The 20544-nt window shown below is 43.6% G+C and overlaps 1 protein-coding gene across 2 annotated transcripts; it reads right to left on the reverse strand.

The window, feature by feature from the left end:
• Nucleotides 1–352: 352 nt before the first annotated feature.
• Nucleotides 353–14814, reverse strand: LOC311146154 (uncharacterized protein). 2 transcript variants are annotated; one of them, XM_084182638.1, is made up of 6 exons: nucleotides 14305–14814; nucleotides 13511–13579; nucleotides 8624–8775; nucleotides 4529–4589; nucleotides 1644–1879; nucleotides 353–1528 (listed from the first exon to the last, which is right to left on the reverse strand). In XM_084182638.1, exons 1-6 carry the CDS (start codon nucleotides 14527–14529, stop codon nucleotides 775–777), a joined length of 1497 nt encoding a protein of 498 aa, XP_084038764.1. In that variant the 5' UTR covers nucleotides 14530–14814; the 3' UTR covers nucleotides 353–774. The 2 variants fall into 2 exon arrangements, with proteins under 2 accessions (XP_084038764.1, XP_084038765.1); XM_084182639.1 differs by having other exon boundaries at nucleotides 13499–13579.
• Nucleotides 14815–20544: the final 5730 nt, after the last annotated feature.

Raw genomic sequence — 20544 nt, forward strand, 5'->3', positions numbered from 1 at the left:
ACTGGGACAATGCACAAAAATGGGTTATGATGCCCTTCATAACGTGGTAGCCAGGGTAATTACTCTGGATGTGCTCTTAAGAGTACTTGTGTAAATAAATAAATGTAACTGAGTGAGATCGTGCCAGAAACTCACCCACAGATCAAAACATTGCCAATGGTGCCGATTAAATCGGAACCTTTTCAATGGCTCAATGGGTTTGTACGTCGTAAAGTTTGAGTCGTGGTACGAACAGGGTACAGTGGAGGAAGTGATGCTGTTAGCTGCACAGCGGAGCCTGTTAGATTTGTAGTGGTCTGCGTTAGGAATTACAGTATCAACATAAACACAATCAGAATTACCCCACACAGCGTTCTCCTTTCATAAGTCATTTTATTAGAAAACAAATTGCAACAGAGCAATTACCCAAACAGCACAATTTCAGCACGGCTCAGTGCGTAGTACAAATTCACCTTTGGAGGTTGCTCTGTAGGATTTAAAACATTCTCAGACCCATATGTACAAAGCAATTTGGAACTTTCCAGAGAGGAAAAAAAAGAACCATAAAGATTGAAAGGCTTTTTTTTTTTTGAGAGAGAGAAGAGTAACGCTGGTCTAGAAAGGGATGAGAAAGGCAGAGAGAGAGAAAGATCTACATAAAGCAACGTCACACTGGCCAAAGACAAGTCAAGGTGGTTTTGTGCTAATGTTTTTTTTAAACAAGTGACAGACTACACAATCAAGTTAAAAAAAATTAAAGGAAGAGAAAGGATGGAGGGAGAGTTGTGACTGGCGCTAGGGGGGATCGGCACTAGTTCGCTCTGTGCTCTGGCTCGTCCTGCGCTCCACGTGTTTCCTGTGGTCTTTCCCATTGCTGGGCTCTCGTGGCCGATGGCCCAGCTCTTTGCTGCGGCTGTGTTTGTGCGAGCGCTGCACCTCCTCCCTCTCCTGGCTGCGCTCCCTCTTCCTGCTCTTCTCCTTCTCCTCCCTTACCTCGGCCCTGCCCCCGCTCTCTTCTTGGACTTCTCTCTTCTTGGACTTATCCTTGTGTCTCTTTTCCCTGCTTGCACTCCGACTGGAGCGCTTGGCCTTCTTGTGACCCCTCCTCTCATCCCTCTCTTCTTTTTTTCTCCTGTCCTCCGTCTCTCCCTTGCTCCTCTTGTCCTTGGACCTCTCCCTCTCGCTGCCCCCGTCTTTATGGTACTCCCTGTCCTTCCTCCTGTCATTCTCCCCGCCCCCCTGCCCATCTTTCTCCCTGTCTTTCCGCTCTCCCTTGCGGTCCCGACTCACGCTGCAGCTCCTGCGACGTTCCCGGCGTTCCTGGGTACGGTCGGCACTCCGGGACCGACGCCTCTCCCTCTCGCCTCCTCTCTCCCGGTCTCCTCCTTTCCTGTCCCCGTCCTTAGTGTCCCGCTCTTTCCTCTGGCGGTCGCGTTCCCTCTCCAGCTCTCGGTCGAAACTGGGGCCATGGCGCTCTCGTTCGCGGTGGTGGCTCCTGCTCCTCGACCGTTTGGGAGACCTCCTGGGGCTCGGGGTCCGTCTGGGGCTCCTGACCAGAGACATGTAGAAACAAAACAAAATTTCAGCTGCATTATCACAATCCCTCTCATTGCCAGATGTGATCAACATAATATTATCTGTAATGGCTGCTCTCCATTTCCTACCTGGAGCGTCTACGGCCCTCTGTTGCCCGCCCCTCCTCTGTTGGTGGTTTCTCCGGCTCCTCTACCTTCTCGGGAACCTTCCGGGGCCTTGCCTTCATCTGCGTGTCGATCATCTTCTGCACGGGCACCGGGATGCGTGGAAAGAGTGTGGAGAACCACTCCAGCTTGGTGAGGAATGACCGGACCATCTCTCCGATGGTCATAACGCAGCCTCCTCCGGCCTTCACATCCAGCTCCTGAGAACATAGGGGGGGACGGGGGTGGAGGTATTCAAACCTTATTAACACACTCAGATGCAAACAGAAGTACAAAAGACATTGATTGTATTTATAATCCTATTTATTCATTTACATTTTTGGCATTTAGCAGACACTCCTATCCAGAGCGATTTACAGGATTATCTTCCTAGTCCCTGGTTTTTAACGCTTGCATCACTCAATTAGAAATAAAATATAAATTTGTGATGACCATGTACTGAACCTTCACCTCTGTTTTCATCTAGCTTAATATGCTCACATATCATTATGTGTTTGCATAAAAATTTAGCTTAGTGCCTGATACTATAGGAAATAATAGTAGGGAAATGGAAAAATAGTTTTTCATCTAATCTGTCTAGCTGTCCTCAAGAGTCTGTACTTAGACTGAGCTCTCTTACAAAGATACACTACATGACCAAAAGTATGTGGACACGTGCTTATCAAACATCTCATTCCAAAATCATGGGCATTAATATGGAGTTGGTCCCTTTGCTGCTATAACAGCCTCCACTCTTCTGGGAAGGCTTTCCACTAGATGTTGGAACATTGCTGCGGGGACTTGCTTCCATTCAGCCACAAGAGCATTAGTGAGGTCAGGCACTGATGTTGGGCGATTGGGCCTGGCTCGCAGTCTGCTTTCCAATTCATCCCAAAAGGTACAGGCCAGTGAAGTTCTTCCATACCGATCTCAACAAACCATTTCTGTATTGACCTCCCTTTGTGCAAGGGGGCATTGTCATGCTGAAACAGGAAAGGGCCTTCCCCAAACTGTTGCCACAAAGTTGGAAGCACAGAATAGTCTAGAATGTCAATGTATGCTGTAGCGTTAAGATTCACTTCACTGGAACTAAGGGGCCTAGCCCGAACCATGAAAAACAGCCCCACAAAACTTTACAGTTGGCACTATGCAGTCGGGCAAGTAGCATTCTCCTGGCATCCGCCAAACCCCGATTCGTCCGTCGGACTGCCAGATGGTGAAGCGTGATTCATCACGCCAGAGAACGCGTTTCCTCTGCACCAGAGTCCAATGGCAGTGAGCTTTACACCACTCCAACCGAAGCTTGGCATTGCACATGGTGATCTTAGGCTTGTGTGGCTGCTCAGCCATGGAAACCCATTTCATGAAGCTCCCGACTAACAGTTCTTGTGCTGACGTTGCTTTCTGAGGCAGTTTAGAACTTGGTAGTGAGTGTTGCAACCGAGGACAGACAATTCTTACGTGCTACAGTACTCCCGTTCTGTGAGCTTGTGGCCTACCAATTCGCGGCTGAACTGTTGTTGCTCCTAGACATTTCCACTTCACAATAACACTTACAGTTGACCAGGGCAGCTCTAGCAGGGCAGAAATTTGATGAAATGACTTGTTGGAAAGGTGGCATCCTATGACAGTGCCACGTTGAAAGTCACTGAGCTCTTCAGTACGGGCTATTCTACTGCCAATGTTTGACTATGGAGATTGCATGGCTGTGTGCTCGATTTCATACGTGTCAGCAACGGGTGTGGCTGAAATAGCCAAATCCACTAATTTGAAGGGGTGTCCACATACTTTAGTATATGTAGTATATGTTGTTAAAATAACAGAAAACACCCTGGGGTGCATCTCAATAGTCAAGTGGCTTCCTCTCCTGATCTCTTTTCCACCATCTGCTCTAGCATTAAAATAAGTAGTAAAGGTAGGGGTGAAACAAGGAGAGAAAACGACTTCAAAACAATTGAGATGGATCCGTGGACAGTCAAGAAAGAAGGGTTTCAAGATAAGTTTTGTGCTTCCTCCTTCCTCGACAGTCCAGGGAGACTTCGGCCACAGTGAAAGTACAGAGTGGAGGAGGTAGATAAGTAGGTAGGTGCACACCAGCTACATAGAGACCAGGTCTGAATGGGTAGAGAACTGAACAGCTGTTTTGCACTCACACACGCAAACCAACAGTGCTGAGAGATACATTATCCAATTCACCTGCTGCACAAGGGGCATCTAAAGAAGAGAACATGGGAATTAGCCAGTTAGGTAGGTTGTCAAAGGATGTAAGGTTAAAATATTGCATCAGAACAAGAAAGTAGGCCTGGTTGCACAGTCTGCCAAACACTATCCAGCCAATTGAAGGTGAACAGAGAAGATAAATCTATAACAAGATTCTCCCCAGGAAATTATGAAATTGTGCTAAGTAGGTGTGTGTGTCAGAGAGAAGCAAACAAAGCATTTATGTGTTAAAGTATTTTCTTCTAAAATGGTTACAATTTGAATTTTTCACAAAAAACAAAAACTATGATCTGTCAGGTGGTGGGGCCAGGGAGGAACCATGTTATACATTTCGGTGTAGTTGTCAAGTTTTGTAAATTAGTTTTGTGCAACAAGTCCTGATTACATCTGGGCATGCCTTTAGTTAACAGAATTTGACTATGGTCAAATATACTTACCCTGACAAAAACAGGCAGCAGAGTGAATTACCTAGTTACCCAACTTTGGGGAGGGTGACTGGGGGGAGGGCAATTAAGCCAAATGAAGGCAAAGGTGAAAAATCAGCTCTGAGCATCACAACAAGGAGAGAACTGAGAGACAACAGTTTGGATCATGCCAGACTAGTTACTGAAAGGTAGAGAAACATGAAAGTATTACCCGTGTGGACATACCTCCTCATCATCCATGAAACCATCATACCAGTCCACCAGGTCAGCAGGGGGCTGGGTGTATCTGGATAAAGAAACATACACAACACACTATGAGCATTTAATTATGAACATCCCATTGAATAACACATGTAGATGTCTTGGACTACCGCCTGCAACTTGGCACTGATGTTAACCATCTAAAACTAGAGTGTTGTATGTGAATCAGATTTTCTTCTGAGAAGACACGTAACATAACACCAAACTCAAAGTAACTCTCCATTCCAGGAAAGATCAGGTAAGGGGGATACCTAGTCAGTTGTACAACTCAATGCATTCAACTGAAATGTATCTTCCGCATTTAACACAACCCCTCTGAATCAGATAGGTGCGGAGGGCTGCCTTAAATCGGCATCGGCGCCCGGGGAACAGTGGGTTAACTGTCTTGCTCAGGGTGCAGAACGACAGAGTGGTGTAAGCCGGAAAAATGCCACCATAGAGGACTCGAGTGCCCAAAAGCCTGTTTAGCATGGGCGGCGCCATTGAGGACTTTCACCATTTTTAAGTAGTCAACTGAGTGGGACTTCCTATGGGTTAACCCTCTAGAGTCTAAGCCGGGGGAGGGGGGGGGGGGGTTCTAAGATAACATATGGAATTGTTGTAAGATGATCATACCAAGGATCACTTAGCTATTCAATTTTGAATGAAGACCCCTTAAGGTATCAAAAAATATCCAATTAATGGATGAAACATTGAATTTGGCATTACTGCTATTAGCCAATAGAAACGCATTGAATGACAGATTCACTACATGGAACAGACAGTCCCCCAAAAAATCTAAAGGGAGATTGTTCTGACGTATCTGTCATATCTGAGAGATATAGTGTCTTGCGAAAGTATTCACCCCCCTTGGCATTTTTCCTATTTTGTTGCCTTACAACCTGGAATTAAAATAGATTTTTTTGGGGGTTTGTATCATTTGATTTACACAACATGCCTAGCACTTTGAAGATACAAAATATTTGTCAAACAAACAAGACAGACAAAAAAACAGAACTTGAGCGTGCATAACTATTTCACCCCCCCCCAGTCAATACTTTGTAGAGCCACCTTTTGCAGCAATTACAGCTGCAAGTCTCTTGGGGTATGTCTCTATAAGCTTGGCACATCTAGCCACTGGGATTTTTGCCCATTCTTCAAGGCAAAACTGCTCCAGCTCCTTCAAGTTGGATGGGTTCCGCTGGTGTACAGCAATCTTGAAGTCATTGGATTGAGGTCTGGGCTTTGACTAGGTCATTCCAAGACATTTAAATGCTTCCCCTTAAACCACTCGAGTGTTGCTTTAGCAGTACGTTTAGGGTCATTGTCCTGCTGGAAGGTGAACCTTAGTCCCAGTCTCAAATCTCTGGAAGACTGAAACAGGTTTCCCTCCAGAATTTCCCTGTATTTAGCGCCATCCATCATTCCTTCAATTCTGACCAGTTTCCCAGTCCCTGCCGATGGAGAAAAAAAAATGGTGTTGGTGTTTCCGGGGTGATGAAAGGTGTTGGGTTTGCGCCAGACATAGCGTTTTCCTTGATGGCCAAAAAGCTAAATTTTAGTCTCATCTGACCAGAGTACCTTTTTCCATATGTTTGGGGAGTCTCCCACATGCCTTTTGGCGAACACCAAACGTGTTTGCTTATAGTTTCCTTTAAGCAATGGCTTTTTTCTGGCCACTCTTCTGTAAAGTCCAGCTCTGTGGAGTGTACGGCTTAAAGTGGTCCTATGGACAGATACTCCAATCTCTGCTGTGGAGCTTTGCAGCTCCTTCAGGGTTATATTTGGTCCCTTTGTTGCCTCTCTGATTAATGCCCTCCTTGCCTGGTCTGTGAGTTTTGGTGGGCGGCCCTCTCTTGGCAGGTTTGTTTTGGTGCCATATTCTTTCCAGTTTTTAATAATGGATTTAATGTTGCTCTGTGGGATGTTCAAAGTTAAAGATATTTTTTTTTATAACCCAACCCTGATCTGTACTTCTCCACAACCTTGTCCCTGACCTGTTTGGAGAGCTCCTTGGACTTTATTTAACTAATTATGTGACTTCTGAAGGTAATTGGTTGCACCAGATCTTATTTAGGGGCTTCATAGCAAAGGGTTGAATACATATGCACGCACCACTTTCCCCCTTATTTTGTAGAATTTTTTGAAACAAGTTTTTTTTCCTTCCACTTCACCAATTTGGACTATTTTGTGTATGTCCATTACATGAAATCCAGATAATCCATTTAAATTACAGGTTGTAATGCAACAAAATAGGAAAAAACGCCAAGGGGGATGAATACTTTTGCAAGGCACTGTAAGAAAGATCAGGATTCTCTCATTTCCCCCCCCCCATTTTTAATTATCCTCATATTTTATTTCATTTTACTCATTTAGCAGACGCTCTTATCCAGAGCGACTTAGTGAGTGCATACATTTTTCATACTGGCCCCCCGTGGGAATCGAACCCACAACCCTGGCGTTGCAAGCGCCATGCTCTACCAACTGAGCTACAGGAGGCCTAAACATTTTAGGCACTAAACTATCTCCATATATACTTCCATATATATTTTTTACTGGTACCAGGGACCTTCAGACGACTCGTGAGGCTTGTGGCGTGCTAAGGCCATCGTGTTCGCGAGAGTCTCAGCTGTCCACAGAGAGGTCATATTAGTGTGAATACCAAACCGTTCGGACGCTACAGACAGAATTGGCAGAAGAGGCTGTACCGACTTCAGATGAGTCTTGTGAGCATCCTAGAGCAAAACAGTCTCTTCTTTCAATAGAGTGGTCATAATACTTTGTAGGCCAAACCGTTTGGACACTACAGACGTTTTTGTGAGAAGACCGATTTTCGGGATGTCTCATGGTCTGACAAACACTGGTCTAGCACTGCCACCTTTAACCACAGATGCGGAAGTGCGATATCGGCGGATGTTGTGGATTGAGACGGGGCCATGCAAAAAAAAAGATATCACTAGCTTAAACAGATTTTTTTTTGTGGGGGGGGGGGGTTGGAGTAAAAAATGAAATTTGATGACATTTGGATAAAACCAGATCAAAGTATGATGGCCAAAGTATGAAAAATGACTACTGCTTCTACATTAATTGATAAGTTGTCATAAAGTTACTGGTCCCGTCCCTCGTGTCAAACATGTGGATTCAGGAGGTGGGATTATTAAGGGGATATCACCCCAACTGTCATTTTAATACACCAATGGTAACATTATATTCTCATGTTATTTAAATAAGTACCGCCTTGTAACCATCGTCAGAAAAGGAGTGTTTGCAGAAGGGCGTGGTTTATACAGCTACTCTACTGGTGCCAAAATGTTACTGCAGGGTGTCAGCAAATATAATAAAAGTTCAGTTTTCGCCTATGGCAAAGATACTTATGTTTCCCCTTTCATCTGTGTCTGGTGTTCGCTAGTTACTGGATAGCTAGGTCTTCAGTCAAAATGGAACAAGGGGGGGAAGCGTTGTTGTTCAAAACTCTGACAGTTGTCATGTCAACACATCCGTCAGTGCTGCTGTGAACCACATCACAAGAGACATACCAAACGGGAGATGCAGAAAACATTGACATCATTGATGCAATTTCAATATTGTTTGAGTTGCATTGTGTATACCAAATTTGCTAGAGATAATTTTAATTCCATCAAGGTCACCACAGGGGATCAACCAATGATTTATACTTGAGGAAACATTCCATAACTGCAGGTGGCAGTAAATTACCAACCTTGGCTTTATACCTGTTCAAATAATAAACTTTAGGTGGCAGTGGGCACCCTTTCAGTTTGTTTGTCAACTCATAGAAGTAGAAGAAAATTGTCTACTTCAAAATAGAGATGGCCTCAATGGTGCTGCCCTTGCTCTCACAGAAGCCATAATGGGACAGATACAATGATGCTATGTGTAAGTCTATGCATGCAACTAAACACCGCAAAATGACTGCTGAGCATTTCAAAGAGGTTGCAACACATTAAGGCATGGCGAGTGAAATATATTTTCAGCCATATATAAAAATCAAAAAAATTGGTCCAATCCTTCTGTGCAAACATTTGTCTTTTACATAAACCAAAATTAAACAAAGAGTTGTACCTTATGTACATAAAGCCAAGTGCTCTGATGTAGGGTGAGTCGTTGTGAGTGATCAGTCCCATCACCTGTTTACGGGTCATCTTGAGGGTAAACAGTTTATACAGCAGGCAGAAGGCTGTGGACACAATACCGCCAGTCCCGACCCCACGCACCTGAGGACAGAGGTTCATGTGTCAGACATTTTATTTTTGGGACCAGTGTTCCTAACATATCTGAAGTAGACCTCTAAGTTTTGGAGGGAACAATTACGGGTTTTCAACACAGCCATACTCCACAACAAGGTTCAGTGTGTTGCTTGCATTCAATTGTCATCCATCAACTACAGACTTGTTTTGGTTCCCCCCCCCCCCACTCCATATACAAACATAGATATGAACAACAACTTAGACGCACACAAACAATGACTACATCTCATGTGCCCAGACCCACATGCTCACGCCCCCATCCCTAGTGCCTGCATTATTGTTTGCCACTTGGTCTTAAAATTGTATCCATTTGTTTTTCCCTCAGTCATCCATGCTATTTAAATAACGAATCACTAGATTTTTCCATTGTTTTTAGTATACGTTTTTTCAAGATGAGTGATAAGAGAATTGTCCGGCCCATTGGGTCTCTCACTAAACCTCCATATGCCATGTCTTGAAATATGCAGATTAAAAGTATGTTTACATTGTAATACTTCTGACAGGCAACTTTCTAGCTCTGACTGATGCGTGCGTGTATGTAGTCAGGTCAAATTATTGACCCCCTTGATAAAGATGAGCAACAAAAAAAACTGTATAAAAGAAATACAAATATTGAGCTATATTGTATGCACCAAATAATTGGCACAGCCCAAGAAGGGGAGTGTGGCTACAATGCAAGTCCCTCTCCAGGAAGCGCTCTCCTGCCAATTTGTGCACATTCATTGTTTCATAACTTCATTCTGTGACCTGTTTGCGCTTGATTGTTAAGTCTATCAATTCCCCATTACACACATCACCAGCAGTACATATTTTTTTTTTTGGGTCATTTAGCAGACGCTCTTATCCAGAGCGACTTACATGAGCAATTAGGGTTAAGTGCCTTGCTTAAGGGCACGTCGACAGATTTTTCACCTAGTCGGCTCAGGGATTAGAACCAACAACCCTTCGGTTCCTGGCACAACGCTCTTACCCACTAAGCTACCTGCCGCCCCATTTACCGTTAATTCCTATCATTTCTAATCTACAATATTTGTTTGGTTAAGGTAATCGCTGTTAATGCATTCAATATATTATTCCAGTATTTTACCATTCTCATTGTCAGAGCGGACACGTTTGCAGTGTGCACAACCTATGCTACACTTGTGAGAAACAAGTTTGTTTATTTCATTCCATTTACAAGTTGTCAATTAAGTCATTGTCTTTTGTTTGGCACACTCCTGTCAATGTTGAGTAATCACCCACCTACGCATAGAAGTAGGACTATAGGCTACCTGGCCTGCGCACAAATGTAAGCTTGTAAATGTGCCCATTTGGGAATCTGGTAGTATTTCTGATTGGCTTAACGCACCACCACTAATGAGCTGTGGCGCTTCTCAAAGTAATGTTCTTCAACTCAAACAACATCCATTGAGAATGACAGTTCCTCAATGATTTTGAAAAATCTTTCCAGCTCGCTCTCCTTCGATAACCACTCAGCGTGAAAAGGGAAAAATGTCATGATCCGATCCAGTGGAAACGTCATAAAATAGGCCTACCGGATTACTTCTTATCCCTTGCGCAAATAGCCTACAGCTGTGTCTGTCCTGAGCTCAATGGCTTGTGTAGGCCATTTTTACATAGTTGGCAATGACAATAGAAGTTACTTTTTAGGTTTGTATCATATTAATTTAGATAGAATTTTGATTAACCACATGAATGATTGAGATACGAAGACAGTATTATAAATTCAATGAAACTGTTCCATAAAAATGTGCATATGAAAACCATAACTGTCACGCAGATCGGTAGAAATGGTAAGATAAATTGGCATTCCACATGAGAAAAGTTGCCGATTCCATGTGTAGCATATTACCGGCAACTTCAGGAGAGTAATGGCAGAATCTGCTAAAGCCAGCAGGAGGAGGATTGTTGGGATCAGGCTACGCCTTTTCTCTAGAGTGAAATCAAATATTTAACGAGAGACATGAAGTCAAGAACTATATGGGCAGGGTTGGAAATTAACACCCGCCAAATGCGGGTAGATTTTGTCTTTGCCGGGTAAGAATGTCTATTTCACCAGCCATGTTGGCGGGTGGTCACAGCACTTGGGAACAGTTCTTTTTTTTATCCAAAGGTTACATGTAGATGTTGGTCGAATTGGCAAGGCCACTGAAGTTTGACTTTGTCCTCGTGTTTCTTAGCCAGTTATATCGTTTTGTTCACACGCTAGCATGTTTTTCAATGTAGTTTGAGTTTGCTGCAACTGTATGCTGCTATGAAGACATCGCAGTCAGACATTTTCCTCATCACAGACAAGTGCGTGCACAAGTTACCACAGTAAAAGGTCTGTCCCTTTAAGGCGCAGCTGAACATTTATCTCACCTAATGATTGCACCTGATTGAGCATGGATCACTCCTAAAAAAAAAGTGTATTCATGAACTTCGTCATTTCTTATCGTTAAAACACTCACACTTCAATTGTTCTCCTAGATGTATTTGTGTGCTTCTACATTTCTACATAGGAGGACATCATGTACTCCTTGTAAAAAATGTCAGCGTAGAGGGCAGGTACTTTGTTGATTCTTGATATTCCGTTGTAGAACTGTTTCTGTTTTTACTATTGTATCTAAAGGATTTAATTTAACATACATTGGTTAATAGTCTCAGGTCACAAATGTAAATAAATTAAGCAATATACCCCATTATTTCTTACTAGTAATACATTTCTTGTTTTAGAGGAAAAAAAAGCAGGCTCAGTTTTTTTGTGTGGTGGAAATATGGCGGAAAATATTTTGGCCGGCAAAAAACAAATCAGAGTGGCTGATGGATTTTGTAATCTACCTGCCACAGTGACTTGTGGACCAAAAAGTACAATTTCCCACCCTGTATATGGGACGCTGGGCTGAAGGGAGTTGTAGTTATCATTAAGCAAATATTCAGCCTAGTTCAGCGTGGAAATGTAGTAATCAACTACAACGACCATAATCCATTGCGCCTGCTCTTGGATTTGGATACACTGCATTGGGCCAGTAACTGAAAGGTTGCCGGTTCAGGTGGAAAAATCTGCCATTCTTGACCAAAGCAGTTAACCCCCAACAACAACTGCTCCCCAGGCGCCGATGACGTGGACATCAATTAAGGCAGACCCCGCATCTCCCTGATTCAGAGGGGTTGGGTTAAATGGTGGTCCTCTGTAGCTCAGCTGGTAGAGCACGGCGCTTGTAACGCCAAGGTAGTGGGTTCGATCCCCGGGACCACCCATACACAAAAATGTATGCACGCATGACTGTAAGTCGCTTTGGATAAAAGCGTCACTAAATGGCATATTATTATTATATGCAGAAGACATTTCGGTTGAATGCATTCAGTTGTGCAACTGACTAGGTATCCCCTTTCACGCCTGTTAGGTTAGATACACAGACAGCATACGTCGCCGCATGAGAGAGGAATGTACACAACGATGTGAGAGAGGGATAAGGCATACTTTCAAAAACTAGTAAACATTTTGTCAGTCAGCTCTGCAGCATACTTGGGCTGTCTTGCCTAGCTAAATAGGATGACTAAAGACAGTGTTGTGGGTTCGATTCCCACGGGGGGCCAGTATGAAAAAATTATAAATGTATGCACTCACTAACTCTGGATAAGAGCGTCTGCTAAATGACTAAAATGTATGGTTGTCTGGCTGCTACTGCCTGAGCAGATATGATGACTAAGGAATTAAAGAGTCACATAAAACTAAGTAATATACACAACTGAAATATTTTATAGTTACATAGCAATTTCCAATTTTTCTATGTGGACCTGACACAGACAATGGAATATTTTTAATGTTTTGGCAATTGACTATTTTTGGCTTTGGAATTTCCATTAAAAAGCCTGAATCGTTTTAAAATGTCAAATAATCGAAACCCCATAATTATTTTTAATAATAGAACCGAAACAGACCCCAACGCAGCACTTGTTTCCACTCATCTTGGGGCCCGTGTTAAGGTCAACGGCATCATTAACTTCCCCCAGTACCAGTATATTTTAGCCAACAACCTGGTTGCCTCTGCTAGGAGGCTGAAACGTGGCCGCAAGTGGATCGTCCAGCAATACAATAACCCCAAGCACGCATCCACAAAGAAATTGTTAATTGACCACAAAATCAACAAGTTGCAATGGCCATCTCAGTCTCCAGACTTGAACCCCATTGAAAACCTGTGGTTTGAATTGAAGGAGGAAGTCTATAAGCACAGACAAAGGATATCAAGGATCTGGAAAGATTCTGCATTTAGGAATTGTCCGAGATCCCTGCCAATGTGTTCTCCAATCTCAGAAAATATTTTATTATTGAACGGTTTTGAAAACAGGGGTGCCAATCATTTTTACCCCTACCTTTTTTTGAAAAGGGATTACTTGTTAAACAAAATCTCTTTCTCTGAGCAATTGTATTAGTATAAAACCATATAATTTCATTTTTTATTTTGCATACAATATAGCTAGCTCAGTATTTGTATTATTTATTTTATGGTATTTTTTTGCTCATATTTGTCAAGAGTGCCAATAATTTGACCCGACTGTATGTGATGCACTTATGAACATGATTTGGCAGAGACTAGCTTCTCTGGTCAGGATGTAACTTGCATGGATTTTACTCCCAGTTGCAGCCTTTGAAATATGCCAGGGAGCATCTGGGAGATAGAAACAGGGGAAGGCAAAAGGCACGTACTTTCTAACTTACCCCTCCGCACATTCCAGTCTGTCCCGCAGTCTTCCTGCTGCCTTTCTCCCAGGGCTCAACATGAGTCACCTAGGGAGAAAATAACATGGTGACCCAATGATGCAAAAATCACATTGTGGCGTTGGTTACGTCATTTGTTGGCTGCCTCAGAAACATAAAGTTAAACCATAAGTGACAAATCTCATGACATGCAAATATGTTATGACGATGTTGTATTGTATTGCATTTATTACCGCTCACTAGTCAACATAACTTGAAGATAACTAGCTAGTGTTATGTAAGCTAACGTTAGCGAGACTGGCTAGCCAAATATCTAACGTAAACTAGGTTGGCTACAAAGTTTACTTACAACACAATATTCTCAATTATCAGTAGTGCACTTAACTATAGGAAAACACAACAAGTGGGGTTTGTTAGCTAGGTATATAACTAACGTTAGCAAACCGCTCAAATGTGTCAACAGAAATGTGTCCGTTTAGCCGTGGAATGAACATTGAGATTATAATTACATACTGCCACAATAAAATAGGAAAAGTAGCGTTAGGCAAGCGTTAGTTAACGTTACCTGCCAATGAAAAATTTAAGCTACCTAACGTTAGTTCCCCAATCATTGATTCAAACAGCTAGCTATGAAGCTAGCCAAAGTTAACTAGCTAACGTTAGCTACTCCTACTACTAGCTACAATATCAAAGCAAGCTAGCTAACGTTAGCTACTCCTACTACTAGCTACAATATCAAAGCAAGCTAGCTAACGTTAGCGAGACTTGTAGCACATGGGTCTCGACGGCGTTACCTTGAAATATATTTCATCCACCACCTCATGGTAGGTTTTCAATTCATACAGTTGAACCTTGAAATATGGAGATGAGAGCACGTTGGTGAGAACCATAGGGTTCAAGTTCATAGTCTTTTCGTTGCCCCAGAGAGGCAAGTTGTTGCCATGTTTTCCAGCGTTAGGGCCAATCTTGCTCACGGCCTGTGGTTGTTGCTGGTTCCCGGCGACATTGTTGTTGGCCATAATGCGAGGATCCCACGCTGTCGATATACAAATGCGGGAAATTAGCCGCTAACTGCTAACGTTAGCTATCTTACACAATAGATGCTTCTGACTATAACGCCATTAAAACGCGATATGAAACCTTCAATAGTCACGGTAAATAAACTATTTTCTACAATAACCTAGCACCAGATTTTGGACCGCAAAACCCTACTTTCTCTAGCTATTTGTCTGGCTAGCTGAGATTCTTCGACAAGATGGCACGCACCTAACAGCCGCTGCCTGGAAAAGACCGTAAAATGCAATGACGAACAAACACGGTTCTTCTTCTTTAAGCTTTTATTGTCGGATCGCAACCAACTGACAGTTGCTTACACCGCCACCTACTGTACTGGAGTGTGAGGCCGGTCACGACCTAGTGTATCTATACCACAGCAGGTTGGTGGCACCTTAATTGGGGAGGACGGGCTCGTGGTAATGGCTGGAGCGGAATCAGTGGAATGGTACACATGGTTTGATGCAATGGAGTCCATTGGCAACAGAGGAGATGGCTGCCGTTTTACGGGCTCCTAACCAACTGTGCTATTTTGTTAGTTTTTTCGCATTGTTTGTAACTCATTTTGTAAATAATGTTGCTGCTACCGTCGCTTATAACCGAAAATAGCTTCTGGACATCAGAACAGCAATTACTCACCTCGAACTGGACAAAGATTTTTTCTTTAATGAGTCCGACGTGAAGGATAGACGGCCCAAATCCCCGTCATCAGCGTGAAGACAGAGAAAAAGGGGGAGGAGGGCGGGGTGCCTTGTAAGAATTTGCGGACGAGTAGGTAAACCACCACTACCCTCCATATTATTGGCCAACGTGCAGTCATTGGAAAACAAACTGGACGATCTACGATTAAGACTATCCTACCAACGGGACATTAAAAACTGTAATATCTTAAGTTTCACTGAGACGTGGCTGAACGATGACACGGATAATATAGAGCTGGCTGGCTTCTCCATGCATCGGCAGGACAGAGCAGCTACGTCTCGTAAGACGAGGGGCGGGGGTGTGTGTCTATTTGTCAATAACTGCTGGTGCCCGATGTCTAATATTAAAGAAGTCTCGAGGTATTGCTCGCCTGAGGTAGAATACCTCATGATAAGCTGTAGACCACACTATTTACCAAGAGAGTTCTCATCTATATTATTCGTAGCCATCTATTTACCACCACAAACTGATGCTGACACTAAGACCGCACTCAACGAGCTGTATAAGGCCAAAGCAAACGAGAAAATGCTCATCCAGAAACGGCGCTCCTAGTAGCCGGGGACTTTAATGCAAGCAAAATCAGTTTTACCTAATTTCTACCAGCATGTCACATGTGCAACCAGAGGAAGAAAAACTCTAGACCACCTTTACTCCACACACAGAGACGCAGACAAAGCTCTCCCTCACCCTCCATTTGGCAAATCTGACCATAATTCTATCATCCTGATTCCTGCTTACAAGCAAAAACTAAAGGAGGAAGTACCAGTGACTCGCTCAATATGGAAGTGGTCAGATGACACGGATGCTACGCTACAGGACTGTTTTGCTAGCACAGACTGGAATATGTTCCGGGATACATCCAATGGCATTGAGGACTATACCACCTCAGTCACCGGCTTCATCAATAAGTGCATCGACGACGTCGTCTCCACAGTGACCGTACATACATTTCCCAACCAGAAGACATGGATTAAAGGCAACATCCACACCGAGCTAAAGGCTAGAGCTGCCGCTTTCAAGGAGCGGGACACTAATCCGGACGCTTATAAGAAATCCCACTATGCCCTCAGACGAACCATCAAACAGGCAAAGCGTCAATACAGGACTAAAGATAAAATCCTACTACACTGATGCTCGTCGGATGTGGCAGGGCTTGAAAACTATTACAGACTACAAAGGGAATCCCAGCCGCGAGCTGCCCAGTGACGCGAGCCTACCAGACAAGCTAAACACCTTTTATGCTCGCTTCGAGGCAAGCAACACTGAAGCATGCATTAGAGCACCAGCTGTTCTGGATGACTGTGTGATCACGCTCTCCGCAGCCGATGTGAGCAAGCCCTTTAAACAGGTCAACATTCACAAAGCCACGGGGCCAGACGGATTACCAGGACGTGTACTCAGAGCATGCGCGGACCAACTGGCAAGTGTCTTCACTGACATTTTCAACCTCTCCCTGACCGAGTCTGTAATACCTACATGTTTCAAACAGACCACCATAGTCCCTGTGCCCAAGAAAGCGAAGGTAACCTGCCTAAATGATTACCGCCCCATAGCACTCGGTAGCCATGAAGTGCTTTGAAAGGCTGGTCATGGCTCACATCAACACCATCATGCCGGAAATCCTAGACCCACTCCAATTCGCATACCGACTGAACAGATCCACAGATGACGCAATCTCAATTGCACTCCACACTGCCCTTTCCCACCTGGACAAAAGGAGCACCTATGTGAGAATGCTGTTCATTGACTAAAGCTCAGCGTTCAACACCATAGTGCCCACAAAGCTCATCACTAAGCTAAGGACCCTGGGACTAAACACCTCCCTCTGCAACTGGATCCTGGACTTCCTGACGGGCCGCCCCCAGGTGGTAAGGGTAGGCAACAACACATCCGCCACGCTGATCCTCAACACTGGGGCCCCTCAGGGGTTCGTGCTTAGTCCCCTCCTGTACTCCCTGTTCACCCACGACTGCGTGGCCAAGCACGACTCCAACACCATCATTAAGTTTGCTGACGACACAACAGTGGTAGGCCTGATCACAGACAACAATGAGACAGCCTATAGGGAGGAGGTCAGAGACCTGGCAGTGTGGTGCCAGGACAACAACCTCTCCCTCAATGTGAGCAAGACAAAGAAGCTGATCGTGGACTATAGGAAAAGGAGGGCCGAACAGGCCTCCATTAACATCGACAGGGCTGAAGTGGAGCGGGTCGTGAGTTTCAAGTTCCTTGGTGTCCACATCACCAACGAACTATCATGGTCCAAACACACCAAGACAGTCGTGAAGAGGGCACGACAACACCTTTTGCCCCTCAGGAGACTGAAAAGATTTGGCATGGGTCCCCAGATCCTCAAAAAGTTATACAGCTGCACCATCGAGAGCATCCTGGCCAGTTGCATCACCACCTGGTATGGCAACTACTCGGCATCTGACCGTAAGGCGCTACAGAGGGTAGTGCGTACAGCCCAGTGTCACGGATTCTGCCGAGGCTGCTCCTCCTCCTTGTTCGGGCAGGCTTCGGCGTTCGCCGTCCCCGGAGTACTAGCTGCCACCGTTGAATGTTTCTATGTTTGATTGCTTTTGTCTGTCTATTGCACCTGTGTCCGTTTGTGTCTGATTATGTGTTCTATAACTTGCCTGTTTTGTATTGTTTAGGTTGTGTGTTGTTTTCGCATGTCAGTTAGTGCTGCGTGTTTGCCCTGTTTGTTATTTTGGAGTTTACGCACAGTTTGCGTATCGTTCGCCTCTGTGTGTTTTTGAGGCCGTTTATTGTATTTTTGCCTAGTGGTTAACTAGTAAACCTTGTTGGACTAAGCTTCGGTGTCCTGCGCCTGACTTCCACACCACACTTACATCAGCCCTTGACACCCAGTACATCACTGGGGCCAAGCTTCCTGACATCCAGGACCTATATACTAGGCGGTGTCAATGGAAGGCCCCAAAAATTGTCAAAGACTCCAGTCAACCAAGTTATAGACTGTTTTCTCTGCTACCACACAGCAAGCGGTACCAAAAGGCTAGGACCAAAAGACTCCTTAACAGCTTCTACCCCCAAGCCATTGACTCGGTACCGGTACCCCCTGTATATAGCCTCATTATTGTTATGTAATTTGATTGTGTCACTTTTAGATTTTATTTAATTTTTTCACTTTAGTTTATTTAGTAAATCTTTTCTTAACTCTATTTCTTGAACTGCGTTGTTGGTTAAGGGCTTGTAAGTTAGCATTTGAAGGTAAGGTCTACACCTGTAGTATTCGGCGCATGTAACAAATACATTTTGATTTGATTTGATGCCATTCCATATACCCCGTTTGTCACGCCCTGGCTCTGGGGACTCTAGTATGTTGAGCCAGGGTGTGAGTTTTCATGTGTGTTGGTTCTAGTTGTTGTATATCTATGTTGGCCAGGGTGGCTCCCAATCGGAGACGGCTGTAGCTCGTTGTCTCTGATTGGGAGTCATACTTAGGTAGCCGTTAGGCATTCATTCATTGTGGTTTCTTGTTCGTGTTGGTTTGTGTTTGACCATTGACTGTCACGTCATCGTTTTGTTGTTTTTGATCGTGTGATCATTATATAAATAAATATGTTCGCATTCAACGCTGTGCCTTGGTCCTCATCTCTTACCGGCGAACGTGACACCGTTCCAGCCATTATTATGAGCCGTTCTCCCCTCAGCCCCCTCCACTGATTTATACCACTATATTATTCTCTTAACTAACCCTGAATTTCTAAGAAAATAAAGTAATTCCTTACAAATCTCACTACTCCCATCACCCCCACCCAAAATACCACCCACTCCCCATTCCCATCCAACCTCTCTGACCCTGTCAAACAACCTCTCCCTTTCTACATCATACATTTCACAAAATAATAATACATGTTCAACCGTTTCCTCTACCATACAGTCATTACACATTCCAGTACAATGTTTCCCTATCAATTTCAAAGAGGAATTCCATCCCGCATGCTCTAATCAAATCTACACAACATAACTTTGTCCCTTCTGTTCCCATTATATGACACTATCTCCAGTACAGATTTCATTGTACTATAAAAATGTATGCCCTTATTACTTTCATCCCATTGTCTCTGCCAGCAATCTAACCCATTTTTCCGAATCAATGTTATAATTTCCCCTCTACCCAACTGCACCTGTATATCCACAATATTATTTTTCACTGCTATTTTTGCTATTATATCTACTATATCATTTCCATTAACTCCTGTATGAGCCGGAATCCATCAGAACTGAATTTCAATACCATTTCTTTGTAAGCCCAACAACAGCATCATTATTTCTAACCATAAATCCTCACGTTCTGACTTTCCAGATCTTAAACTACACAAAACTGATGCAGAGTCCCAACATATTACTACTCTTTTTGGTTGCACCTCCTCTATCCATTGCAATCCAATAATGTTCGCAACCATTTCTGTTGAATATACAGATACATCATTTGTTAGTCTCTTGCATAGATTAACATCGAACTCAGGAATAAATACACCTGCCCTGTCTTCCAGTTCATGGGATCCTCTGAATTATCTGTATACATTGCAAGGCAAGAATAAAACTGATTACTAACATATTGATCCACTATTGTTTCCTACATTATCTTTTTCACACCACTGTTTCTTTTCTTTGATCAGGTTAAGATCAACAAGTGGTCTTGTTTAAAACCACGGTGGCACATTTCCTATTGCCACAGATGGCCCTATAACAAGGTCCCTGAGTCCATAGTCATCAACCCTTTTCCCAATATCTGAGCCAAAAAACTTGGACTAGCTTAACTCGTCTAAGGGATAGTGGCATTTCCCCAGTATGTACTTGTAAAGCCTTAACCGGTGTGCCCTCGGTTGCATCCTATCAAGGCGCAACAGCGATGTAAAAGCCTCAGAACCACATACAAAGCACCCATAATCTATGGACGATCTCATCAAAGTATGATAAATATTCAGTAAAGATTGCCTATTTGCCTCCCAATCATGCCCAACTATTGTCCTCATAAGATTTTATACTTTCTTACATTTAGTCTCAATACATGTAATATGACGTCTCCATTTAATCTTTTAATCAAACCAAAGCCCCAAATACTTCAATTATGTTACCCTTTCCATTCGTTCTCCATATAATCGAACACTGACATCTTCCTTTATCTTTTTGTTAGCGAACAACATGTGGCAAGAGCACCTTGCATTTTCGCTATTATATAAATAATATTCCTTCCCCTTTTCCAAATGGCACCATCATCTGCATATAAGGCCGCCCCTATACCCTGT

This window comes from Coregonus lavaretus, assembly GCF_964263955.1.
Source record: "Coregonus lavaretus genome assembly, chromosome: 19".
Classification (NCBI taxonomy): Eukaryota; Metazoa; Chordata; class Actinopteri; order Salmoniformes; family Salmonidae; genus Coregonus; species Coregonus lavaretus.

What these genes read in the sequence shown, in the direction of transcription:
- LOC311146154 (XM_084182638.1), bottom strand. Translation starts at nt 14,529, where the DNA reads ATGGCCAACAACAATGTCGCCGGGAACCAGCAACAACCACAGGCCGTG. An exon ending in TGGATGAAATATATTTCAAG is followed by an intron (nt 13,580 to 14,304) that starts GTAACGCCGTCG and finishes TTTTCTCCCTAG; the next exon opens with GTGACTCATGTTGAGCCCTG. An exon ending in AGACTGGAATGTGCGGAGGG is followed by an intron (nt 8,776 to 13,510) that starts GTAAGTTAGAAA and finishes CTCTGTCCTCAG; the next exon opens with GTGCGTGGGGTCGGGACTGG.